The sequence below is a fragment of the Struthio camelus genome, chromosome 5, assembly GCF_040807025.1.
Source record: "Struthio camelus isolate bStrCam1 chromosome 5, bStrCam1.hap1, whole genome shotgun sequence".
NCBI classification, from domain to species: Eukaryota; Metazoa; Chordata; class Aves; order Struthioniformes; family Struthionidae; genus Struthio; species Struthio camelus.
In genome coordinates this window covers 74,100,186-74,127,240 of record NC_090946.1, presented here as the reverse complement: position 1 = coordinate 74,127,240, position 27,055 = coordinate 74,100,186, and the positions used below count along the sequence as shown (strand labels likewise).

The following is a 27,055-nucleotide window of genomic DNA, read 5'->3' as shown; positions in this document are numbered from 1 at the left end:
TAGTCTAAAAGCACGCAGTAGCTTTTAGGTGTGTTGCTTGCACAGCAGTAAAGTCCATTATGACATGCAGACATGGACGGAGTGAACGGATGGATGGAGAAATGGGAAAAGAAAAACTTCAGATTTGTTTTGGCTAGGAACTTTGTATTACTCAGTTATGACACAGCATTCAGCTGCTCTATTGGGGTCTTTCTGTAATTCTTTTCAGTGCTCTTTGATCTCCTCTGGTTTGAGCACAGTATAGCACTAGCTCTTATTCTGATCTTTCTGGCGCATTGACTCTAATTCAGCTACATTACATCTTCACAGAAAATGAAATCTTTCAGTCCAGAAAGATTCCATATGTTTTACATTTTAACTTTATAACCTAAATCTATGTTTTACTTTCCCTATGGCCCTGATCCAGCATGGCCCTTACACATGTGCTTAATTCTAATTTAGAACAGAGTCAAATCCACACTAACCAAGTACATTCCCCATTTTAGGTGATCTTTCTTGAGCTACTGAAAATATGCCTGAAGAGACTGAAATTTCTATTGTAGAGTTTGATACAAATGGATAAAAATTATAACTTCACACCTTTTTCTACATTTAGGAAACAATGGAAGTGACCCTGAAAACAGAAGTGGAAGCTGGTGCTAGTGGTTTTAGCGTGACTGGTGGAGGAAATGAAGGAATATTTATTAAAAAAGTGCTTAAGGAATCTCCTGCTTCAAAAATATTCAGTATGAGAGAAGGTACAGTCTGATTTTCTGACATCTTTTTCATCTTAAAATAATCAGGAATGCAGCTCTGTGTGCATACAGACATGCACCTGATCTGTCAGTTTGTTAAATAATAGAAAGAGTAGATCCCAAACCAACTAATACTATGTATGAGTTTAACCTTTCTGTATGAATAATTTCTAAGATTTCCATTCTTAAATATTAGTGAAATGTGAATTTTTTGTACACCTTAAAAAATCTGATTTTCACTGGAACAGTGAGAAATATACATAGAAAGTATATATACGTTATTAGAATGCAAAGAAAAAATAATTCATTATTACATCCATGAATACTTTGCCTCTGACTCTTTTTTTAGAAAATATTGTGCCACAAAACTGCAATAAATAAGGATTTAAGCAAGAACAAAACTCCATATTCTAAATACTGAAAAACAGAAGAAGAAACTGTATTACTATGAGGTTGGGCAAACACTGCAAGAGGTTGCCCAGAGAGGCTGTGGAGCCTCCATCCTTGGAGATATTCAAAACTCAACTGGACGCAGTCCTGAGCAACCTGCTCTAACTCACGCTGCTTGGTCAGGGGGGTTGGACTACAAGATCTCCAGAGGTCTCTGCCAACCTCAACCATTCTGTGATTCTGTTTTGTGAATGTCATTTTATATTTTATATACATGATATATACATTAATTATTTTTATGTTTGCATGAACATTAAGTACAACAGAATTTGAAAAATCTCATGAAAGCACAAACTAATTAAAATGAAATGCTTGATTCTGTTTGCAGGTGATCAGCTTCTAAGTGCTACAATATTTTTTGATAATATCAAGTATGAAGATGCACTCAAGATTCTTCAATATTCAGAGCCATATAGAGTTCAGTTCAGCCTCAAAAGGAAGATTGCTGGGAAAGAGCTAGAACACATTCATTCTACAGCACAGTACAAAAAGGAAAAATTAAGTCAGGTTAGTTATTTAATTAGATTGCAAAGCTTGAATAACACTGTAATAATGTGCTATGTGGAAATCTAGATCAGAAAATACACGCTCATGTTCTTTTAAGACTTAGGCATGCATTTAAATGTACTAACATGAATATCCACAAACAATATTTACAGCATTACGAATATCCTCGGCAAGACTATGGATTTTGCATAAAGCCACAATCTTTATTTAGGGTAGAAAAACTTCCGTCTCTAGTGAGACAGCACTGTTTTTATTGTTAAGTGTCCATTGACAGAATTAGTTCAGATAAACTCAATAATATTTATGTTCAATATTTTTCAAGACATAACATTTCATAAAATATTTTCCTCAAGAGCTCAACAATAAGATTTTTTCTTAAATATATGTGCTTAATCACTGACATCTCTAGAGACAAGCTCATAAGTCTTCATCACTTAAAAATTATTTATTTTTTCTCTATTTTTTCTCTCTTTATATATATCTTTGCACATACATATATTTAGACATATTTATAGAAGCATCTGTTTACTGAAATGTTCTGCAAAGAATGTAGACTTTCAGAAACCCACACACTACAGTCATATAAGTCATATAATAATTTTTGTAACTTCTGCCTGAATTACATATTCAGTTTTCAGGTTGTTTTATGTAAAAAATAGAACATTTAGATTAAAAAAAAAGTTCTATATACTTTACATTATATATTTTATTTTGTATTATGTTTACATTTACTTTTTTTTTAGTCTACTGCCTACTTAATTTCTTCTTGCAGGACAAGGAACTCAGTGAAAGCATTCCTGAAGAAACATTGCACATTTCAGGAAAAACTATTTCAGAAGAAGACAAGGAAACATTAATTGTAAACCAAAGGGTGGGAAGAAGCAAGCGACCTAAAAAAGATAGATTATCATGGCCAAAATTCCAGTCAATTAAAAATAAAAAGATACTGGGGCACCGAAGATCTCACAGTACATCAGATGCATATGAGCCTGCTACACAAGATATTTCCCCAACAAGCACAGACACCGAGTCTCAATTTCAACAAGAAATCAATACCAAAGAAAAAAAAGGAAGCCAAAAGAAACTGAAGTTCCCTAACATTGGATTCAAAATGCACAGATCAAAACCAGAACCAAAAGAGAAACAAGCAACAGAAATAAAAACAACACTGTTAACTGAAATAGATAACATACATAAAGAAGATATCATCATGGAAAATCCTGAAATATTAACTGTTGAATATACCACATCATCTGCTTATGAAATGAAAACAGGGGAGGTACATGAAACTTTAACAAAAGACTTGAAAGAAATGAAAAATGGAATTCCAACCCAAACAAAAAAGCGCCCTGAAGTTGAAATAAGCATTAAAAAACAAGAAGACCAGGAATCAACACTGAAGTTTACTGTACCAGAAGTACCAGCTATATCAACACAGATATCAAAACCCAGCTTAGAAACACCTGATCTGAAAGAGAGCCCAGCTAAACAAACACCACAGGCCACATCAAAATCCCGAAAAAAGAAACCGAAAGGAATAACGCACAAAATAGAAGGTGAAAGTGGAATTAACATAGAAATAATGGATCACCCAGCACAAGAATCCATAGAAATAAAAGGTCTAGAAATAGGCACTGCTAAAGCAGAATTACACACAACAGCTGACGCCCTGGAAACAAGAGAAAAGCAGGCAGAAGATAACACACAAATATTAACAATTCAGAAAACAAAATTTAGGACTTCAATGCCCAAAAGAGAAGAACCAGAAACTGAAAGCACCTTAACCAAATCAGGAAGCGATGTTCCATTTTCAGTACCAGAAACAACAGATGACACAAGTAAGGAAGGAGGCAGAAAGCTGGATGTGAAAACTGATGTGCCTGATGCAGAATCAGAAGCATCTACATGGAAAATAAAAATGCCATCATTCAAAATGGCCAAAATACCTAAAGATGACATAAAACTACCCAGAGAAGAGAGGATAGTCCAGTCAGTAGATACTGTAAAAAAGGCACAGGCAGAAGAAGATGATGAGCTCACAACTGATGAACACTGGAAGACAGACATTGATATGAAGGCAAAAGAAAAAGATACAGAAGGAAAAGAAAGCAAATTCAGACTGCCAAAGTTCAAATTACCAACATTTAGCTGGGCAACGTTAAAGGATGAAACAGGGGAAATCGAGGGTCAGGTGAGCCATGGGGAAACAAAAGTGCATTACATAGAAGCAAGTGAAAGAACAGACATTAGCATAACAATAGGAGAGATGCAGGCTCCGAGTGTTGAAACTGAAAAAAGGATAACTGAAGAAAATATGAGTGACAAAAATGTAAGACAACTACCAGAAGTCCAAATGCCAAGTTTGAAAATGATACAAATAAAAACTATATCCACAGAGAATCAGTGGGCAATAGAAGAAGAAAAAGCACAGCCACCCAAACCAGATACTGAAAAGAGAGAGGGTGAATTATCTGTACCATCCAAGGAAAGAGAAGATATCTCTGAAACTATATCAAGTAAAGAAGAAGAGACAGGAATAAAATTTCAAAAGAAAAAGATCAAAATGCCAAAAATGGCTTTTTTTAAACATGAAGTAAAGGTACAAAAGGAAGAGCCAGATATTACAAAATATAAACTAGATATAACCTTGCCTAGCACAGAATTGAAACAAAAGGAGATACAGCTCAAGGCCAGCGCAGGCGATGTCAGCCTCTCGGCCCCCGACGTCCAGCTGCCCTCGCTCGAAGGCTCCCTCAGCCTCCAGGGCCCCGAGGTAGACCTGAAAGCGCCCTCCGCCAAAGGCGCGCTGGACGGAGCCGAGGTGGAAGCCGCCGGCCTGAAAGGGAAGATTAAGATGCCCAAGTTCGACAAGCCCAAATTTGGAGTGTCGCCCCCGAAGGCCCAAGGGCCCGAGGCCGAGGTCAGCCTGCCCACCGCAGAGGTCGGCCTCCCCGCCGCCACCGTGAGCGCCGCAGGGCTCGAAGGCCCCGCACTGGGCCTCAAAGCCGACGTCCCCGGTGCCAAAACCGAGGGGGCTGGCTGGAAGGTGGAAATGCCCTCCCTCAAAATGCCCAAAGCTGACATCAAAGCTCCCAAGGTGGACATCGGCCTGCCCTCCGTCGACATCACCCTCCCAAAGGCCAGCGTCGACCTGCAGGCGCCCGAGGCAGCCCTCACCCTCGAAGGGGAAGCAAAAGCCCCGGAGAAGGAGGCCTCGAAGGCAAAGGACAGCAAGTTCAAAATGCCCAAGTTCGGCATGCCTTCCTTTGGCTGGTCCAGCAGCAGAGAGGCCAAGGGCGCTGTCGCCGCCGACATGGACGTGAGCCTCAAGGAGCCCCAAGTGACGGTGCCCTCGGGAACCGCCGAAGCCGAGGTGACCCTGCCCGGGGCTGAGATCCAGGCTCCCGGCGCCGAGCTGACCATCGAGGCCGCCGCCGGAGGAGATGCGGAGAAAGGCAGATTCAAAATGCCCGACGTCAAGATGCCCAGCGTCAAACTGCCCAAAGTCAAGGCTCCCCACGTGCAGGTCAGCCTGCCGAAGGCCGAGGTCTCGCTGCCCAAAGCCCAGGCTGAAATCCCGGAGGCTGAGCTCACCCTGCAGGGCCCCGAGGCCGAAGGCAGCCTGGACGCCGCTCCCGGAAAAGTCGAGGGCAGCAGCATGAAGCTGCACATGCCAAAAGTCAAGGTGCCCGGCGTGGCCTTCTCCAAGCCAACCGTCAAGGCTCCCAAAGTCGACGCAGACGTCAGCCTGCCCAAAGTCGACGTCAGCCTCCCGGAGGCAGAGCTCAAGGCCGGCGCGGGCGACGTCAGCCTCTCGGCCCCCGACGTCCAGCTGCCCTCGCTCGAAGGCTCCCTCAGCCTCCAGGGCCCCGAGGTAGACCTGAAAGCGCCCTCCGCCAAAGGCGCGCTGGACGGAGCCGAGGTGGAAGCCGCCGGCCTGAAAGGGAAGATTAAGATGCCCAAGTTCGACAAGCCCAAATTTGGAGTGTCGCCCCCGAAGGCCCAAGGGCCCGAGGCCGAGGTCAGCCTGCCCACCGCAGAGGTCGGCCTCCCCGCCGCCACCGTGAGCGCCGCAGGGCTCGAAGGCCCCGCACTGGGCCTCAAAGCCGACGTCCCCGGTGCCAAAACCGAGGGGGCTGGCTGGAAGGTGGAAATGCCCTCCCTCAAAATGCCCAAAGCTGACATCAAAGCTCCCAAGGTGGACATCGGCCTGCCCTCCGTCGACATCACCCTCCCAAAGGCCAGCGTCGACCTGCAGGCGCCCGAGGCAGCCCTCACCCTCGAAGGGGAAGCAAAAGCCCCGGAGAAGGAGGCCTCGAAGGCGAAGGACAGCAAGTTCAAAATGCCCAAGTTCGGCATGCCTTCCTTTGGCTGGTCCAGCAGCAGAGAGGCCAAGGGCGCTGTCGCTGCCGACGTGGACGTGAGCCTCAAGGAGCCCCAAGTGACGGTGCCCTCGGGAACCGCCGAAGCCGAGGTGACCCTGCCCGGGGCTGAGATCCAGGCTCCCGGCACCGAGCTGACCATCGAGGCCGCCGCCGGAGGAGACGCGGAGAAAGGCAGATTCAAAATGCCCGACGTCAAGATGCCCAGCGTCAAACTGCCCAAAGTCAAGGCTCCCCACGTGCAGGTCAGCCTGCCGAAGGCCGAGGTCTCGCTGCCCAAAGCCCAGGCTGAAATCCCGGAGGCTGAGCTCACCCTGCAGGGCCCCGAGGCCGAAGGCAGCCTGGACGCCGCTCCCGGAAAAGTCGAGGGCAGCGGCACGAAGCTACACATGCCAAAAGTCAAGGTGCCCGGCGTGGCCTTCTCCAAGCCAACCGTCAAGGCTCCCAAAGTCGACGCAGACGTCAGCCTGCCCAAAGTCGACGTCAGCCTCCCAGAGGCAGAGCTCAAGGCCGGCGCGGGCGACGTCAGCCTCTCGGCCCCCGACGTCCAGCTGCCCTCGCTCGAAGGCTCCCTCAGCCTCCAGGGCCCCGAGGTAGACCTGAAAGCGCCCTCCACCGAAGGCGCGCTGGACGGAGCCGAGGTGGAAGCCGCCGGCCTGAAAGGGAAGATTAAGATGCCCAAGTTCGACAAGCCCAAATTTGGAGTGTCGCCCCCGAAGGCCCAAGGGCCCGAGGCCGAGGTCAGCCTGCCCACCGCAGAGGTCGGCCTCCCCGCCGCCACCGTGAGCGCCGCAGGGCTCGAAGGCCCCGCACTGGGCCTCAAAGCCGACGTCCCCGGTGCCAAAACCGAGGGGGCTGGCTGGAAGGTGGAAATGCCCTCCCTCAAAATGCCCAAAGCTGACATCAAAGCTCCCAAGGTGGACATCGGCCTGCCCTCCGTCGACATCACCCTCCCAAAGGCCAGCGTCGACCTGCAGGCGCCCGAGGCAGCCCTCACCCTCGAAGGGGAAGCAAAAGCCCCGGAGAAGGAGGCCTCGAAGGCGAAGGACAGCAAGTTCAAAATGCCCAAGTTCGGCATGCCTTCCTTTGGCTGGTCCAGCAGCAGAGAGGCCAAGGGCGCTGTCGCTGCCGACATGGACGTGAGCCTCAAGGAGCCCCAAGTGACGGTGCCCTCGGGAACCGCCGAAGCCGAGGTGACCCTGCCCGGGGCTGAGATCCAGGCTCCCGGCACCGAGCTGACCATCGAGGCCGCCGCCGGAGGAGACGCGGAGAAAGGCAGATTCAAAATGCCCGACGTCAAGATGCCCAGCGTCAAACTGCCCAAAGTCAAGGCTCCCCACGTGCAGGTCAGCCTGCCGAAGGCCGAGGTCTCGCTGCCCAAAGCCCAGGCTGAAATCCCGGAGGCTGAGCTCACCCTGCAGGGCCCCGAGGCCGAAGGCAGCCTGGACGCCGCTCCCGGAAAAGTCGAGGGCAGCGGCACGAAGCTACACATGCCAAAAGTCAAGGTGCCCGGCGTGGCCTTCTCCAAGCCAACCGTCAAGGCTCCCAAAGTCGACGCAGACGTCAGCCTGCCCAAAGTCGACGTCAGCCTCCCAGAGGCAGAGCTCAAGGCCGGCGCGGGCGACGTCAGCCTCTCGGCCCCCGACGTCCAGCTGCCCTCGCTCGAAGGCTCCCTCAGCCTCCAGGGCCCCGAGGTAGACCTGAAAGCGCCCTCCGCCGAAGGCGCGCTGGACGGAGCCGAGGTGGAAGCCGCCGGCCTGAAAGGGAAGATTAAGATGCCCAAGTTCGACAAGCCCAAATTTGGAGTGTCGCCCCCGAAGGCCCAAGGGCCCGAGGCCGAGGTCAGCCTGCCCACCGCAGAGGTCGGCCTCCCCGCCGCCACCGTGAGCGCCGCAGGGCTCGAAGGCCCCGCACTGGGCCTCAAAGCCGACGTCCCCGGTGCCAAAACCGAGGGGGCTGGCTGGAAGGTGGAAATGCCCTCCCTCAAAATGCCCAAAGCTGACATCAAAGCTCCCAAGGTGGACATCGGCCTGCCCTCCGTCGACATCACCCTCCCAAAGGCCAGCGTCGACCTGCAGGCGCCCGAGGCAGCCCTCACCCTCGAAGGGGAAGCAAAAGCCCCGGAGAAGGAGGCCTCGAAGGCGAAGGACAGCAAGTTCAAAATGCCCAAGTTCGGCATGCCTTCCTTTGGCTGGTCCAGCAGCAGAGAGGCCAAGGGCGCTGTCGCCGCCGACGTGGACGTGAGCCTCAAGGAGCCCCAAGTGACGGTGCCCTCGGGAACCGCCGAAGCCGAGGTGACCCTGCCCGGGGCTGAGATCCAGGCTCCCAGCGCCGAGCTGACCATCGAGGCCGCCGCCGGAGGAGATGCGGAGAAAGGCAGATTCAAAATGCCCGACGTCAAGATGCCCAGCGTCAAACTGCCCAAAGTCAAGGCTCCCCACGTGCAGGTCAGCCTGCCGAAGGCCGAGGTCTCGCTGCCCAAAGCCCAGGCTGAAATCCCGGAGGCTGAGCTCACCCTGCAGGGCCCCGAGGCCGAAGGCAGCCTGGACGCCGCTCCCGGAAAAGTCGAGGGCAGCGGCACGAAGCTACACATGCCAAAAGTCAAGGTGCCCGGCGTGGCCTTCTCCAAGCCAACCGTCAAGGCTCCCAAAGTCGACGCAGACGTCAGCCTGCCCAAAGTCGACGTCAGCCTCCCAGAGGCAGAGCTCAAGGCCGGCGCGGGCGACGTCAGCCTCTCGGCCCCCGACGTCCAGCTGCCCTCGCTCGAAGGCTCCCTCAGCCTCCAGGGCCCCGAGGTAGACCTGAAAGCGCCCTCCGCCGAAGGCGCGCTGGACGGAGCCGAGGTGGAAGCCGCCGGCCTGAAAGGGAAGATTAAGATGCCCAAGTTCGACAAGCCCAAATTTGGAGTGTCGCCCCCGAAGGCCCAAGGGCCCGAGGCCGAGGTCAGCCTGCCCACCGCAGAGGTCGGCCTCCCCGCCGCCACCGTGAGCGCCGCAGGGCTCGAAGGCCCCGCACTGGGCCTCAAAGCCGACGTCCCCGGTGCCAAAACCGAGGGGGCTGGCTGGAAGGTGGAAATGCCCTCCCTCAAAATGCCCAAAGCTGACATCAAAGCTCCCAAGGTGGACATCGGCCTGCCCTCCGTCGACATCACCCTCCCAAAGGCCAGCGTCGACCTGCAGGCGCCCGAGGCAGCCCTCACCCTCGAAGGGGAAGCAAAAGCCCCGGAGAAGGAGGCCTCGAAGGCGAAGGACAGCAAGTTCAAAATGCCCAAGTTCGGCATGCCTTCCTTTGGCTGGTCCAGCAGCAGAGAGGCCAAGGGCGCTGTCGCCGCCGACGTGGACGTGAGCCTCAAGGAGCCCCAAGTGACGGTGCCCTCGGGAACCGCCGAAGCCGAGGTGACCCTGCCCGGGGCTGAGATCCAGGCTCCCAGCGCCGAGCTGACCATCGAGGCCGCCGCCGGAGGAGATGCGGAGAAAGGCAGATTCAAAATGCCCGACGTCAAGATGCCCAGCGTCAAACTGCCCAAAGTCAAGGCTCCCCACGTGCAGGTCAGCCTGCCGAAGGCCGAGGTCTCGCTGCCCAAAGCCCAGGCTGAAATCCCGGAGGCTGAGCTCACCCTGCAGGGCCCCGAGGCCGAAGGCAGCCTGGACGCCGCTCCCGGAAAAGTCGAGGGCAGCGGCATGAAGCTGCACATGCCAAAAGTCAAGGTGCCCGGCGTGGCCTTCTCCAAGCCAACCGTCAAGGCTCCCAAAGTCGACGCAGACGTCAGCCTGCCCAAAGTCGACGTCAGCCTCCCGGAGGCAGAGCTCAAGGCCGGTGCGGGCGACGTCAGCCTCTCGGCCCCCGACGTCCAGCTGCCCTCGCTCGAAGGCTCCCTCAGCCTCCAGGGCCCCGAGGTAGACCTGAAAGCGCCCTCCGCCGAAGGCGCGCTGGACGGAGCCGAGGTGGAAGCCGCCGGCCTGAAAGGGAAGATTAAGATGCCCAAGTTCGACAAGCCCAAATTTGGAGTGTCGCCCCCGAAGGCCCAAGGGCCTGAGGCCGAGGTCAGCCTGCCCACCGCAGAGGTCGGCCTCCCCGCCGCCACCGTGAGCGCCGCAGGGCTCGAAGGCCCCGCACTGGGCCTCAAAGCCGACGTCCCCGGTGCCAAAACCGAGGGGGCTGGCTGGAAGGTGGAAATGCCCTCCCTCAAAATGCCCAAAGCTGACATCAAAGCTCCCAAGGTGGACATCGGCCTGCCCTCCGTCGACATCACCCTCCCAAAGGCCAGCGTCGACCTGCAGGCGCCCGAGGCAGCCCTCACCCTCGAAGGGGAAGCAAAAGCCCCGGAGAAGGAGGCCTCGAAGGCGAAGGACAGCAAGTTCAAAATGCCCAAGTTCGGCATGCCTTCCTTTGGCTGGTCCAGCAGCAGAGAGGCCAAGGGCGCTGTCGCCGCCGATGTGGACGTGAGCCTCAAGGAGCCCCAAGTGACGGTGCCCTCGGGAACCGCCGAAGCCAAGGTGACCCTGCCCGGGGCTGAGATCCAGGCTCCCGGCGCCGAGCTGACCATCGAGGCCGCCGCCGGAGGAGATGCGGAGAAAGGCAGATTCAAAATGCCCGACGTCAAGATGCCCAGCGTCAAACTGCCCAAAGTCAAGGCTCCCCACGTGCAGGTCAGCCTGCCGAAGGCCGAGGTCTCACTGCCCAAAGCCCAGGCTGAAATCCCGGAGGCTGAGCTCACCCTGCAGGGCCCCGAGGCCGAAGGCAGCCTGGACGCCGCTCCCGGAAAAGTCGAGGGCAGCGGCATGAAGCTGCACATGCCAAAAGTCAAGGTGCCCGGCGTGGCCTTCTCCAAGCCAACCGTCAAGGCTCCCAAAGTCGACGCAGACGTCAGCCTGCCCAAAGTCGACGTCAGCCTCCCGGAGGCAGAGCTCAAGGCCGGCGCGGGCGACGTCAGCCTCTCGGCCCCCGACGTGCAGCTGCCCTCGCTCGAAGGCTCCCTCAGCCTCCAGGGCCCCGAGGTAGACCTGAAAGCGCCCTCCGCCAAAGGCGCGCTGGACGGAGCCGAGGTGGAAGCCGCCGGCCTGAAAGGGAAGATTAAGATGCCCAAGTTCGACAAGCCCAAATTTGGAGTGTCGCCCCCGAAGGCCCAAGGGCCCGAGGCCGAGGTCAGCCTGCCCACCGCAGAGGTCGGCCTCCCCGCCGCCACCGTGAGCGCCGCAGGGCTCGAAGGCCCCGCACTGGGCCTCAAAGCCGACGTCCCCGGTGCCAAAACCGAGGGGGCTGGCTGGAAGGTGGAAATGCCCTCCCTCAAAATGCCCAAAGCTGACATCAAAGCTCCCAAGGTGGACATCGGCCTGCCCTCCGTCGACATCACCCTCCCAAAGGCCAGCGTCGACCTGCAGGCGCCCGAGGCAGCCCTCACCCTCGAAGGGGAAGCAAAAGCCCCGGAGAAGGAGGCCTCGAAGGCGAAGGACAGCAAGTTCAAAATGCCCAAGTTCGGCATGCCTTCCTTTGGCTGGTCCAGCAGCAGAGAGGCCAAGGGCGCTGTCGCCGCCGACGTGGACGTGAGCCTCAAGGAGCCCCAAGTGACGGTGCCCTCGGGAACCGCCGAAGCCGAGGTGACCCTGCCCGGGGCTGAGATCCAGGCTCCCGGCACCGAGCTGACCATCGAGGCCGCCGCCGGAGGAGATGCGGAGAAAGGCAGATTCAAAATGCCCGACGTCAAGATGCCCAGCGTCAAACTGCCCAAAGTCAAGGCTCCCCACGTGCAGGTCAGCCTGCCGAAGGCCGAGGTCTCGCTGCCCAAAGCCCAGGCTGAAATCCCGGAGGCTGAGCTCACCCTGCAGGGCCCCGAGGCCGAAGGCAGCCTGGACGCCGCTCCCGGAAAAGTCGAGGGCAGCGGCACGAAGCTACACATGCCAAAAGTCAAGGTGCCCGGCGTGGCCTTCTCCAAGCCAACCGTCAAGGCTCCCAAAGTCGACGCAGACGTCAGCCTGCCCAAAGTCGACGTCAGCCTCCCAGAGGCAGAGCTCAAGGCCGGCGCGGGCGACGTCAGCCTCTCGGCCCCCGACGTGCAGCTGCCCTCGCTCGAAGGCTCCCTCAGCCTCCAGGGCCCCGAGGTAGACCTGAAAGCGCCCTCCGCCGAAGGCGCACTGGACGGAGCCGAGGTGGAAGCCGCCGGCCTGAAAGGGAAGATTAAGATGCCCAAGTTCGACAAGCCCAAATTTGGAGTGTCGCCCCCGAAGGCCCAAGGGCCCGAGGCCGAGGTCAGCCTGCCCACCGCAGAGGTCGGCCTCCCCGCCGCCACCGTGAGCGCCGCAGGGCTCGAAGGCCCCGCACTGGGCCTCAAAGCCGACGTCCCCGGTGCCAAAACCGAGGGGGCTGGCTGGAAGGTGGAAATGCCCTCCCTCAAAATGCCCAAAGCTGACATCAAAGCTCCCAAGGTGGACATCGGCCTGCCCTCCGTCGACATCACCCTCCCAAAGGCCAGCGTCGACCTGCAGGCGCCCGAGGCAGCCCTCACCCTCGAAGGGGAAGCAAAAGCCCCGGAGAAGGAGGCCTCGAAGGCGAAGGACAGCAAGTTCAAAATGCCCAAGTTCGGCATGCCTTCCTTTGGCTGGTCCAGCAGCAGAGAGGCCAAGGGCGCTGTCGCCGCCGACGTGGACGTGAGCCTCAAGGAGCCCCAAGTGACGGTGCCCTCGGGAACCGCCGAAGCCGAGGTGACCCTGCCCGGGGCTGAGATCCAGGCTCCCGGCGCCGAGCTGACCATCGAGGCCGCCGCCGGAGGAGACGCGGAGAAAGGCAGATTCAAAATGCCCGACGTCAAGATGCCCAGCGTCAAACTGCCCAAAGTCAAGGCTCCCCACGTGCAGGTCAGCCTGCCGAAGGCCGAGGTCTCGCTGCCCAAAGCCCAGGCTGAAATCCCGGAGGCTGAGCTCACCCTGCAGGGCCCCGAGGCCGAAGGCAGCCTGGACGCCGCTCCCGGAAAAGTCGAGGGCAGCGGCACGAAGCTGCACATGCCAAAAGTCAAGGTGCCCGGCGTGGCCTTCTCCAAGCCAACCGTCAAGGCTCCCAAAGTCGACGCAGACGTCAGCCTGCCCAAAGTCGACGTCAGCCTCCCGGAGGCAGAGCTCAAGGCCGGCGCGGGCGACGTCAGCCTCTCGGCCCCCGACGTCCAGCTGCCCTCGCTCGAAGGCTCCCTCAGCCTCCAGGGCCCCGAGGTAGACCTGAAAGCGCCCTCCGCCGAAGGCGCGCTGGACGGAGCCGAGGTGGAAGCCGCCGGCCTGAAAGGGAAGATTAAGATGCCCAAGTTCGACAAGCCCAAATTTGGAGTGTCGCCCCCGAAGGCCCAAGGGCCCGAGGCCGAGGTCAGCCTGCCCACCGCAGAGGTCGGCCTCCCCGCCGCCACCGTGAGCGCCGCAGGGCTCGAAGGCCCCGCACTGGGCCTCAAAGCCGACGTCCCCGGTGCCAAAACCGAGGGGGCTGGCTGGAAGGTGGAAATGCCCTCCCTCAAAATGCCCAAAGCTGACATCAAAGCTCCCAAGGTGGACATCGGCCTGCCCTCCGTCGACATCACCCTCCCAAAGGCCAGCGTCGACCTGCAGGCGCCCGAGGCAGCCCTCACCCTCGAAGGGGAAGCAAAAGCCCCGGAGAAGGAGGCCTCGAAGGCGAAGGACAGCAAGTTCAAAATGCCCAAGTTCGGCATGCCTTCCTTTGGCTGGTCCAGCAGCAGAGAGGCCAAGGGCGCTGTCGCCGCCGACGTGGACGTGAGCCTCAAGGAGCCCCAAGTGACGGTGCCCTCGGGAACCGCCGAAGCCGAGGTGACCCTGCCCGGGGCTGAGATCCAGGCTCCCGGCGCCGAGCTGACCATCGAGGCCGCCGCCGGAGGAGACGCGGAGAAAGGCAGATTCAAAATGCCCGACGTCAAGATGCCCAGCGTCAAACTGCCCAAAGTCAAGGCTCCCCACGTGCAGGTCAGCCTGCCGAAGGCCGAGGTCTCGCTGCCCAAAGCCCAGGCTGAAATCCCGGAGGCTGAGCTCACCCTGCAGGGCCCCGAGGCCGAAGGCAGCCTGGACGCCGCTCCCGGAAAAGTCGAGGGCAGCGGCATGAAGCTGCACATGCCAAAAGTCAAGGTGCCCGGCGTGGCCTTCTCCAAGCCAACCGTCAAGGCTCCCAAAGTCGACGCAGACGTCAGCCTGCCCAAAGTCGACGTCAGCCTCCCGGAGGCAGAGCTCAAGGCCGGCGTGGGCGACGTCCAGCTGCCCTCGCTCGAAGGCTCCCTCAGCCTCCAGGGCCCCGAGGTAGACCTGAAAGCGCCCTCCGCCGAAGGCGCACTGGACGGAGCCGAGGTGGAAGCCGCCGGCCTGAAAGGGAAGATTAAGATGCCCAAGTTCGACAAGCCCAAATTTGGAGTGTCGCCCCCGAAGGCCCAAGGGCCCGAGGCCGAGGTCAGCCTGCCCACCGCAGAGGTCGGCCTCCCCGCCGCCACCGTGAGCGCCGCAGGGCTCGAAGGCCCCGCACTGGGCCTCAAAGCCGACGTCCCCGGTGCCAAAACCGAGGGGGCTGGCTGGAAGGTGGAAATGCCCTCCCTCAAAATGCCCAAAGCTGACATCAAAGCTCCCAAGGTGGACATCGGCCTGCCCTCCGTCGACATCACCCTCCCAAAGGCCAGCGTCGACCTGCAGGCGCCCGAGGCAGCCCTCACCCTCGAAGGGGAAGCAAAAGCCCCGGAGAAGGAGGCCTCGAAGGCGAAGGACAGCAAGTTCAAAATGCCCAAGTTCGGCATGCCTTCCTTTGGCTGGTCCAGCAGCAGAGAGGCCAAGGGCGCTGTCGCCGCCGACGTGGACGTGAGCCTCAAGGAGCCCCAAGTGACGGTGCCCTCGGGAACCGCCGAAGCCGAGGTGACCCTGCCCGGGGCTGAGATCCAGGCTCCCGGCGCCGAGCTGACCATCGAGGCCGCCGCCGGAGGAGACGCGGAGAAAGGCAGATTCAAAATGCCCGACGTCAAGATGCCCAGCGTCAAACTGCCCAAAGTCAAGGCTCCCCACGTGCAGGTCAGCCTGCCGAAGGCCGAGGTCTCGCTGCCCAAAGCCCAGGCTGAAATCCCGGAGGCTGAGCTCACCCTGCAGGGCCCCGAGGCCGAAGGCAGCCTGGACGCCGCTCCCAGAAAAGTCGAGGGCAGCGGCACGAAGCTGCACATGCCAAAAGTCAAGGTGCCCGGCGTGGCCTTCTCCAAGCCAACCGTCAAGGCTCCCAAAGTCGACGCAGACGTCAGCCTGCCCAAAGTCGACGTCAGCCTCCCGGAGGCAGAGCTCAAGGCCGGCGCGGGCGACGTCAGCCTCTCGGCCCCCGACGTCCAGCTGCCCTCGCTCGAAGGCTCCCTCAGCCTCCAGGGCCCCGAGGTAGACCTGAAAGCGCCCTCCGCCGAAGGCGCACTGGACGGAGCCAAGGTGGAAGCCGCCGGCCTGAAAGGGAAGATTAAGATGCCCAAGTTCGACAAGCCCAAATTTGGAGTGTCGCCCCCGAAGGCCCAAGGGCCCGAGGCCGAGGTCAGCCTGCCCACCGCAGAGGTCGGCCTCCCCGCCGCCACCGTGAGCGCCGCAGGGCTCGAAGGCCCCGCACTGGGCCTCAAAGCCGACGTCCCCGGTGCCAAAACCGAGGGGGCTGGCTGGAAGGTGGAAATGCCCTCCCTCAAAATGCCCAAAGCTGACATCAAAGCTCCCAAGGTGGACATCGGCCTGCCCTCCGTCGACATCACCCTCCCAAAGGCCAGCGTCGACCTGCAGGCGCCCGAGGCAGCCCTCACCCTCGAAGGGGAAGCAAAAGCCCCGGAGAAGGAGGCCTCGAAGGCGAAGGACAGCAAGTTCAAAATGCCCAAGTTCGGCATGCCTTCCTTTGGCTGGTCCAGCAGCAGAGAGGCCAAGGGCGCTGTCGCTGCCGACGTGGACGTGAGCCTCAAGGAGCCCCAAGTGACGGTGCCCTCGGGAACCGCCGAAGCCGAGGTGACCCTGCCCGGGGCTGAGATCCAGGCTCCCGGCGCCGAGCTGACCATCGAGGCCGCCGCCGGAGGAGACGCGGAGAAAGGCAGATTCAAAATGCCCGACGTCAAGATGCCCAGCGTCAAACTGCCCAAAGTCAAGGCTCCCCACGTGCAGGTCAGCCTGCCGAAGGCCGAGGTCTCGCTGCCCAAAGCCCAGGCTGAAATCCCGGAGGCTGAGCTCACCCTGCAGGGCCCCGAGGCCGAAGGCAGCCTGGACGCCACTCCCGGAAAAGTCGAGGGCAGCGGCATGAAGCTGCACATGCCAAAAGTCAAGGTGCCCGGCGTGGCCTTCTCCAAGCCAACCGTCAAGGCTCCCAAAGTCGACGCAGACGTCAGCCTGCCCAAAGTCGACGTCAGCCTCCCAGAGGCAGAGCTCAAGGCCGGCGCGGGCGACGTCAGCCTCTCGGCCCCCGACGTGCAGCTGCCCTCGCTCGAAGGCTCCCTCAGCCTCCAGGGCCCCGAGGTAGACCTGAAAGCGCCCTCCGCCGAAGGCGCGCTGGACGGAGCCGAGGTGGAAGCCGCCGGCCTGAAAGGGAAGATTAAGATGCCCAAGTTCGACAAGCCCAAATTTGGAGTGTCGCCCCCGAAGGCCCAAGGGCCTGAGGCCGAGGTCAGCCTGCCCACCGCAGAGGTCGGCCTCCCCGCCGCCACCGTGAGCGCCGCAGGGCTCGAAGGCCCCGCACTGGGCCTCAAAGCCGACGTCCCCGGTGCCAAAACCGAGGGGGCTGGCTGGAAGGTGGAAATGCCCTCCCTCAAAATGCCCAAAGCTGACATCAAAGCTCCCAAGGTGGACATCGGCCTGCCCTCCGTCGACATCACCCTCCCAAAGGCCAGCGTCGACCTGCAGGCGCCCGAGGCAGCCCTCACCCTCGAAGGGGAAGCAAAAGCCCCGGAGAAGGAGGCCTCGAAGGCGAAGGACAGCAAGTTCAAAATGCCCAAGTTCGGCATGCCTTCCTTTGGCTGGTCCAGCAGCAGAGAGGCCAAGAGCGCTGTCGCCGCCGACGTGGACGTGAGCCTCAAGGAGCCCCAAGTGACGGTGCCCTCGGGAACCGCCGAAGCCGAGGTGACCCTGCCCGGGGCTGAGATCCAGGCTCCCGGCGCCGAGCTGACCATCGAGGCCGCCGCCGGAGGAGACGCGGAGAAAGGCAGATTCAAAATGCCCGACGTCAAGATGCCCAGCGTCAAACTGCCCAAAGTCAAGGCTCCCCACGTGCAGGTCAGCCTGCCGAAGGCCGAGGTCTCGCTGCCCAAAGCCCAGGCTGAAATCCCGGAGGCTGAGCTCACCCTGCAGGGCCCCGAGGCCGAAGGCAGCCTGGACGCCGCTCCCGGAAAAGTCGAGGGCAGCGGCATGAAGCTGCACATGCCAAAAGTCAAGGTGCCCGGCGTGGCCTTCTCCAAGCCAACCGTCAAGGCTCCCAAAGTCGACGCAGACGTCAGCCTGCCCAAAGTCGACGTCAGCCTCCCGGAGGCAGAGCTCAAGGCCGGCACGGGCGACGTCAGCCTCTCGGCCCCCGACGTCCAGCTGCCCTCGCTCGAAGGCTCCCTCAGCCTCCAGGGCCCCGAGGTAGACCTGAAAGCGCCCTCCGCCGAAGGCGCGCTGGACGGAGCCGAGGTGGAAGCCGCCGGCCTGAAAGGGAAGATTAAGATGCCCAAGTTCGACAAGCCCAAATTTGGAGTGTCGCCCCCGAAGGCCCAAGGGCCCGAGGCCGAGGTCAGCCTGCCCACCGCAGAGGTCGGCCTCCCCGCCGCCACCGTGAGCGCCGCAGGGCTCGAAGGCCCCGCACTGGGCCTCAAAGCCGACGTCCCCGGTGCCAAAACCGAGGGGGCTGGCTGGAAGGTGGAAATGCCCTCCCTCAAAATGCCCAAAGCTGACATCAAAGCTCCCAAGGTGGACATCGGCCTGCCCTCCGTCGACATCACCCTCCCAAAGGCCAGCGTCGACCTGCAGGCGCCCGAGGCAGCCCTCACCCTCGAAGGGGAAGCAAAAGCCCCGGAGAAGGAGGCCTCGAAGGCGAAGGACAGCAAGTTCAAAATGCCCAAGTTCGGCATGCCTTCCTTTGGCTGGTCCAGCAGCAGAGAGGCCAAGGGCGCTGTCGCCGCCGACGTGGACGTGAGCCTCAAGGAGCCCCAAGTGACGGTGCCCTCGGGAACCGCCGAAGCTGAGGTGACCCTGCCCGGGGCTGAGATCCAGGCTCCCGGCGCCGAGCTGACCATCGAGGCCGCCGCCGGAGGAGACGCGGAGAAAGGCAGATTCAAAATGCCCGACGTCAAGATGCCCAGCGTCAAACTGCCCAAAGTCAAGGCTCCCCACGTGCAGGTCAGCCTGCCGAAGGCCGAGGTCTCGCTGCCCAAAGCCCAGGCTGAAATCCCGGAGGCTGAGCTCACCCTGCAGGGCCCCGAGGCCGAAGGCAGCCTGGACGCCGCTCCCGGAAAAGTCGAGGGCAGCGGCATGAAGCTGCACATGCCAAAAGTCAAGGTGCCCGGCGTGGCCTTCTCCAAGCCAACCGTCAAGGCTCCCAAAGTCGACGCAGACGTCAGCCTGCCCAAAGTCGACGTCAGCCTCCCAGAGGCAGAGCTCAAGGCCGGCACGGGCGACGTCAGCCTCTCGGCCCCCGACGTCCAGCTGCCCTCGCTCGAAGGCTCCCTCAGCCTCCAGGGCCCCGAGGTAGACCTGAAAGCGCCCTCCGCCGAAGGCGCGCTGGACGGAGCCGAGGTGGAAGCCGCCGGCCTGAAAGGGAAGATTAAGATGCCCAAGTTCGACAAGCCCAAATTTGGAGTGTCGCCCCCGAAGGCCCAAGGGCCCGAGGCCGAGGTCAGCCTGCCCACCGCAGAGGTCGGCCTCCCCGCCGCCACCGTGAGCGCCGCAGGGCTCGAAGGCCCCGCACTGGGCCTCAAAGCCGACGTCCCCGGTGCCAAAACCGAGGGGGCTGGCTGGAAGGTGGAAATGCCCTCCCTCAAAATGCCCAAAGCTGACATCAAAGCTCCCAAGGTGGACATCGGCCTGCCCTCCGTCGACATCACCCTCCCAAAGGCCAGCGTCGACCTGCAGGCGCCCGAGGCAGCCCTCACCCTCGAAGGGGAAGCAAAAGCCCCGGAGAAGGAGGCCTCGAAGGCAAAGGACAGCAAGTTCAAAATGCCCAAGTTCGGCATGCCTTCCTTTGGCTGGTCCAGCAGCAGAGAGGCCAAGGGCGCTGTCGCCGCCGACGTGGACGTGAGCCTCAAGGAGCCCCAAGTGACGGTGCCCTCGGGAACCGCCGAAGCCGAGGTGACCCTGCCCGGGGCTGAGATCCAGGCTCCCGGCGCCGAGCTGACCATCGAGGCCGCCGCCGGAGGAGACGCGGAGAAAGGCAGATTCAAAATGCCCGACGTCAAGATGCCCAGCGTCAAACTGCCCAAAGTCAAGGCTCCCCACGTGCAGGTCAGCCTGCCGAAGGCCGAGGTCTCGCTGCCCAAAGCCCAGGCTGAAATCCCGGAGGCTGAGCTCACCCTGCAGGGCCCCGAGGCCGAAGGCAGCCTGGACGCCGCTCCCGGAAAAGTCGAGGGCAGCGGCATGAAGCTGCACATGCCAAAAGTCAAGGTGCCCGGCGTGGCCTTCTCCAAGCCAACCGTCAAGGCTCCCAAAGTCGACGCAGACGTCAGCCTGCCCAAAGTCGACGTCAGCCTCCCAGAGGCAGAGCTCAAGGCCGGCGCGGGCGACGTCAGCCTCTCGGCCCCCGACGTCCAGCTGCCCTCGCTCGAAGGCTCCCTCAGCCTCCAGGGCCCCGAGGTAGACCTGAAAGCGCCCTCCGCCGAAGGCGCGCTGGACGGAGCCGAGGTGGAAGCCGCCGGCCTGAAAGGGAAGATTAAGATGCCCAAGTTCGACAAGCCCAAATTTGGAGTGTCGCCCCCGAAGGCCCAAGGGCCCGAGGCCGAGGTCAGCCTGCCCACCGCAGAGGTCGGCCTCCCCGCCGCCACCGTGAGCGCCGCAGGGCTCGAAGGCCCCGCACTGGGCCTCAAAGCCGACGTCCCCGGTGCCAAAACCGAGGGGGCTGGCTGGAAGGTGGAAATGCCCTCCCTCAAAATGCCCAAAGCTGACATCAAAGCTCCCAAGGTGGACATCGGCCTGCCCTCCGTCGACATCACCCTCCCAAAGGCCAGCGTCGACCTGCAGGCGCCCGAGGCAGCCCTCACCCTCGAAGGGGAAGCAAAAGCCCCGGAGAAGGAGGCCTCGAAGGCGAAGGACAGCAAGTTCAAAATGCCCAAGTTCGGCATGCCTTCCTTTGGCTGGTCCAGCAGCAGAGAGGCCAAGGGCGCTGTCGCCGCCGACGTGGACGTGAGCCTCAAGGAGCCCCAAGTGACGGTGCCCTCGGGAACCGCCGAAGCCGAGGTGACCCTGCCCGGGGCTGAGATCCAGGCTCCCGACTATGGTGTTCCCATGGCTTCCTTCTCTGGAAAAGATGTTGAGATGGGTAAAACTAGAAGTTCTCTGTTTAAAATTCCAAAAGTTTCTCTTTCAAAAACTTCTAAATCAGAGATGCAGAGTAGGTCCAGTAGTGATTTTGCTCGGTCAGAATGTTTTTCTTATATAGTAGCAGAGGAAGCTCCCGTTATTCCTTCAAGCAGTGTCGGACCAAAACCTTCTCCTGATGATAAGGGAGAGACTGCCTCTAAAAATACTAAATTTAAAATTCCTAGTTTGAGTTTCTCTAAAGTTGATATTAGTTCTTCTAAAATTGAACAGCTTTCTGAATTACCGAAAGGGGATGTAACTCTCACCAAGTATCAAATGAATTTACCAGAATCTGAATGCAAAATATCACCTCTTACTGATATGAATCTTTCTGCCACAGATTTTGAAATTTTACCTGAGGAAGGTTCTTTGGAGCCAAGTGTTCTGAAGTCAGGAGGTGAAACACCACTTGCTGAAATATCTGTGGATGATACAGAATATACAGTTAAAATACCTAGATTCCGAAAACCAAAATTTGGAATTTCTTGGTCTAAGGGAAAACCACCAGAAAGTGACATTCATTCTAAAGTGGAATCTGAAATTTCCAAGGAAAAGAAGACATCTGATATGTCTGATATTGGCAATGAAACTCCAACTCAAGTTCCTGATACTGAATTATGTGTAAAAATGCAAAAGCCTTCACCTGAAGTTGTTTTGGATGCACCAAAGTTGGATATCATTCTTCCCTCAATGGAAGTTACCATGCCAAAGGTAGAAATGGAAATCCGACATTCAAATTTAGAATATAAGGCGGAACAGGAAGTGATTTCAGGCGAGAAGGATACTGAGGAAAAAGAAATTAAATTTAAAATGTCAAAATTCAAACTGCCTTCATTCCGTTGGTCCCCAAAGAAAGAAGCAGTTGTTCCTTCTGAAGTTGAGGCACATCTGGAGGAACCCATCCCACCTGCTTTATCTGGAGATACAGAATCTGAATTTAGACTAACTATTCCTGAGAATCAATATCCTAGTATGGAATTGGATACATCAACAGAAAAAGATGGTGAAAAGGGCAAAATGAAAAAGTCTCCATATGGCATGCCAAAGATCTCACTCTCTAAAGTGAAGGGTCAGAAAGTCCATGTCTCTCTGCCCAAACTAGAAACTGATGTCTGTGAGCCCAAACAAGGAAAAGAAGGAGGTGTTTCAGTGAAGAGGTCTGAGAAAGGGAGCAGTGGAGATGAGGCAGGAATGGGCATAAAGACACCAAAAGTTAAAATCCCGACCTTGGAATTTTCCAAACCAGAAGTCAAAGCTCCCAAAGTAGACATGGATGTTAGCATGTCTACAGGTAAGGTCATACCTCCTACATGTGAAGTCAGTCTTCAACAGGTTGACCTGACATTGAAATCAGCTGCTGCTGATGCCAGCCTCTCCAGCTCAGATGTTAAGATGAAAACAACTGAAGGTTCCCTTGAGTTGAAGAGTCCTGAGACAACTGTTGAAAGAACATCAAGTGAAATTACTGTTGGTACCGTAGAAATAAAACATGAAGGTCCTGAAGAAAAAGGTAAAAAGTCTAAATTACAAATGCCAAAGTTTGGAATAACACATTTGAAAGGAAAAGTGCCAGAAAAGGAGGTCATCCGATCCAAATCAGAGATCGGTGTTCCCCAGTTAAAAGCAATGATAGAAATTGCTGACATTGGCGTTGAAGCACCAAATTTGGAGGTGGAATCTGCTGCAGAAAGCCCTAAAGCTCAAATGCCCGAAGCTGACAATAGGGTATCAAAGATTGATGTCCACCTCCCATCAGGTGACATTTCTGTCCCAAAGACAGACAGTGATATTCAGGATTCAGATACAGTACCAAAAGTTAAAGAGGAAATAAAGCATGGAGATGTAGATGGAGAAGAGAAAGAGGGACATTTCAAAATGTCAAAATTCAAACTTCCATCCTTTAGTTGGTCGCCAAAAAAGGAAGCATGTGTTAAACCAGATTCTGGAGCACATCTGGAAGATCATAAAATTACTATAGTGTCAGGCAGAATAGGCACAGAAGAGACAGGAACTGCAACTGATGATCAAGGTCCTAGCACAGCCCTTGATCTGGAAATTTCTGCAGGAAAAGGTGAACAAAAAAGTCAAATTAAAAAGCCGCAATTTGTCATGCCTAAAATTTCACTCTCCAAAATCAGGGTTCCCAAATCTCAGGTTAATTTGCCAAAAGTTGAAGCTGATGCTACTATTCCTAAAATAGAAGAAGATGGTGATGATTCAGTACGGATACTTGATATAGAAAGATGTTATTCCAAAAGCACAGATGAGGGGGCACAAATAAGTATAAAAATGGCTGAGGTTAAGATCCCTACTTTGGAGTTTTCCAGAACAGAAATTGGAGCCTCCCAAACTGATATGTGTGTCAGCTCAGGAAAGGCTGATCTGCCTGCCTCAGAAGCCAGTCTTCAACAGGTTGTCCTAAAATCAAGTTCTGCTGATGAAGATACCAGTCAAAAGAGAGGGATTAAGCTTCCCAAAGGAGAAGCCTCAATTGAACTGAAGAGCCCTGAGACAGGAACTGAAGGATCATCAGTTGTGGATGGGAGAAAGATGAAATTGGAAGGTCTTGAAGGGAAGATTAAAATGCCCAAATTCCAGAAGCCAAAGTTTGGAATCTCCCTAATAAAAGGGAAAGGGCCAGAGCCTGAGATTAGCTCTCCAAAAACAGAAGCTGAGCTACCCCAGCTACAAATGACAACAGAAATTGCTGATGTTGTGGGAGTTCCAGCATCAGAATTTAAATCTGATACTTTGGATCCTGGAGCGGAGGTTTATGCTGGGAAGATCATAACACCTCAGGTTCCAACAGCTAGCACTGAAGTTCCAAAGGTAGACATTAGTCTCCAGTCAGTGACTACATCAGTGACAGAGGGAGCTATTGAGAGCCCTGAGGAGAAGGATATAAAATTAAAAGAAGGAGAAATAAAAGTTCAAGAAATTCAGACTGAAGAAAATCAGGGATGGTTTAAAATGCCAAAATTCAGAATACCTGCATTTGGCAGGACATCCTTAAAGGAAAAAAAAGATGATGCTGATGTTGAAAGAAGTCTGGAAAGGCCTCAGGTAGGCACTGCCTTTGAAAAAATACAAGCTGAAATAAATATTCCTGAAAATACGTTATCATTGCCATATGCAGTCACTGAAATTACTATTGGAAAAGAGGACATTCTCAAATTAGGAGATTCTGTGAAGAGTTCTGATGTTAGCTTGCCAAAGATGGAAGGAGATATTTCATTATCTGCAGAAAGAACAGATAGTAAAGTGGATATTCCAAAAACTGAAACTTATGCAGATGTAGTCAAGCACAGCGCTGAAGGACAAAAAATGCATACTTTGGAATTCAAAGTATCTTCAACAGAGTTGTCTAAAACAGAAATAAGTGCTTCAAAAATTGACAAAGACAGCCCAAATAAGTTTCCTACATGTGATCTGACTCTTCAAAAGCACAAAGTCAATTTACAGGATATAGAGATCCCCAAAATGGAAAGTTCCATTGAGTTAGAGACTTCAAGAGTAGAATTTAAACCTTCATCAGCTGAAATTACTCTAGATGCAACACAGGAAAAAATAGATGTTAGTCTTCCAAAGGCAGAGCTGGATATCCAAGGCCAAGATGCAGCAATAAAAACAGGAAAGATAAAGGATGAGACGAAAATTATAGGAAAAGATGGTCAAGGAAGCCAACTGAAAATGCCTGTATGTGAATGGTCTACAACAAAGGGGTCAGAAGATGATGCTTATGTCGCAGCTAAACTGGAAGAGCTGAAGACAGAAGTTCCAGGAGTGAAAATGGATGTTAAAATCGGTAGAGTAGATCCTGAAATAGAATTTCAAGTGGAAAGTGTTGAAAAGGACATGTCTGCAGGAGCGGAAGTGCAAGTAGAAGGCAGAGAAGAAACAAGTAAAATTAAAACATACAAGTTTAAGATTCCAAAGTTTGGAGTGTTGCATTCGAAAGTGAAGGGTTCTGAAGATGATATCAATTTGCCTGAGTCAGAAGCTGTTTCGATGCCTGAAACTGAAATAGGCACAGCAGAAATCCTGTTTCAACAATCAGAAGGATCATATGGCCAGAAAAGTCCAACTCATGATCGTATCGAACCATCTGCCAGAATGACAATGGACACCATGGACAAATCAGAAGAAGATCTGGAAGTAAATATAAAAATTCCAAAATTAAAAATACCAAAATTCACTTTCAAAGCTTTCCCAACTGAAGCTGATGTTTCAGTGTCAAAATTGGCAACAGATCGTAAAGGAACTAGTACTGACATTGAGGTTGTGCAACTGGAAGCAAGTTCTGCAACCCCTGCAACACCAGAGGCTCTAGAGGGTGGTATTCAAAAGGCAAAAAGCAAAATTCTATTGCTGTCTGAACCTGACATTAAAACAGCACAGATTACTACTACCATAGACTCCTCTGGTAATACAGGGCAAGATATTCATTGGTCGTATGTAGAGGGCCACGAAATACATGAGAAAGTGGAACCTGAACATGTTGCTATTGAAAGATGTGAGATTTACACTACTGAGATAGTGAAAGAATCAGAGATTCTCTCGTCGGAAGTTAAAACTGCTACTTTGGGATTCTCATTGCTCAAGGTGAAACTGCCTGAATCACATAGTAACTTGGATGTGCTAGTTCAGCAATCTTCTACAGAATATAAAACTGGTGCATCAGTGAGCAAACCTAAATATTCTGGTGAAAGCTTTGGAGTATCAGCAGAGACGACTGGCACTGAAGAGCTTGAATTATCTGACAAACCACACATTGAGACTGAAGCATCTAGTGGAGTAGTATCTAGTGGCGTCAGTTTGCCAAAGTTAAAAACATTTGCTGTTGAAGTAAAGTCTTCCAGTAAACTGGAAGACAGTCATCATGACAAGCCATCAGAGGGAATAACTGTAGCTTCTCTCTCTAAAGATGGTGATGTAGCTGAAGCACTAGAAGATGAAGAAAAAGGCATAACTGATCAAAAAGAAAAGACTGATAGTAGAAGATCTCCAGGAAGATTCAAATTTTGGCTTCCCAGTATTGGCTTTTCATCTTCTGGTGATGAAACAAGCTCAGATTTGAAAACAGAAGTAAAAAAATCGGTTCCAGAAGACATGAAACCTACTGACACATTAGATGATGATTCTTCTAAGCAAACAGAAAAAACTGGATGGTTTAGATTTCCCAAGCTTGGTTTCACATCTCCTTCTAAAAAGGCAAGGACTGGTGACAAAGAAGAGGAGACAGGACAAAAAGATAGAAGCTCAGATGAAGATAGTCCATCAGATAAACCCGATGTATTTTTTGATGCACAAGAAAGCTTATCACCTAAAGAAACAATAACAGAGAGTGAAAAAACTGAAATTGATGGGACATCATCTAATGTTCTGGTTTCTCGAGATATTGTTACATCTTCAGCAAGAACTGAACTAATCTTGTTGGAAGAAGAAAAAGGGAGCCAATCAAATATTCCTGGAGATACAACCAAATGAGAATTGTTTTTTCCTAACCCTCAATGAAAGTAACCTGCATATACAGAGAAAAAAAAATGTTTTCTGAATTTTCCAGTAACTGAAAATGAAACAAAACTTAAAACTGACATTCATGAAAAGTTTGTTGAACATAATTTACCACATATAAATTTTCAAGAACATGAATGTGCTATACTGCACACTAATAGAATTATTTATTTCTTCAAATTACACAAAAAGAAACAAACAACTACAGATACAGGGAAGTTCATAGTTTTAACAGTCTGAAAAGATACATGAACTGTGAAAGCAAACCATTGAAAGGCTCAAAGACAGCAAAAAGGCTTGTTAAATAGGCTTCTCAAAAATAAAGTGATTATGTTTAGATTATAGATTATTTGCAGAAAGGAGTATAAACTAATACTATGAGAACTATACGTACATGTTTAGGTTTTATATTGAAACCTTTCTGACCTATTTTGCCTTCTTATTAAAATACTTTCTTTATTTCAGCTAGAGTATATGTATATTCCACATTTTAAAATGCAAAATAAAAACAAAATACTAGTGTAGATGGAATAACACTTTCCCCTTTCCCCTCTTTTCTTTTTCTGATTATTGTGGTGGTTCATACTTAGCCTTAAAAGATTTTAAAAAACAACAACAAAATAAATTCGAGACCAAAAAATATATAATTGATTCAAACTTTCAGAATACCAGAAGAAAACATGGTGACAAAAAAAAAAGATAAAAATGTGGGTAAATAAAGTGTTTATGTATATATTTACTGACTAGTTAAATGCATAAAATGCATAGAATGATCTGCCACACTTTGGTGGAATTGCTTCAAAGATTTTCTGGGAAAGTAGATGTATATAATTATTTACCTCTTTGTTTATATTAATGCTTCTCTCAAGTGCACAGCCAAAACCAGAGTGAATATTTGACAGCCTTCACAGGTATCATTAAAACACTGACTGTATTCTTAATTCACAATAAACTCACCATA

At 54.2% G+C, this 27,055-nt stretch overlaps 1 protein-coding gene across 3 annotated transcripts in view; it reads left to right on the top strand.

Annotated features, from left to right (window-relative positions):
- AHNAK2 (AHNAK nucleoprotein 2) overlaps positions 1-27,055 on the top strand; it is a 66,612-nt gene extending 39,557 nt beyond the window's left edge. For all 3 annotated transcript variants that reach the window (XM_068947260.1, XM_068947259.1, XM_068947261.1), the window contains exons 5-7: positions 596-737; positions 1,513-1,691; positions 2,464-27,055. In XM_068947260.1, the coding sequence (XP_068803361.1) occupies positions 602-737; positions 1,513-1,691; positions 2,464-26,067 (23,919 nt within the window). In that variant the 5' untranslated portion in view covers positions 596-601 and the 3' untranslated portion in view covers positions 26,068-27,055. The remainder of the gene's footprint in view (positions 1-595; positions 738-1,512; positions 1,692-2,463) is intronic.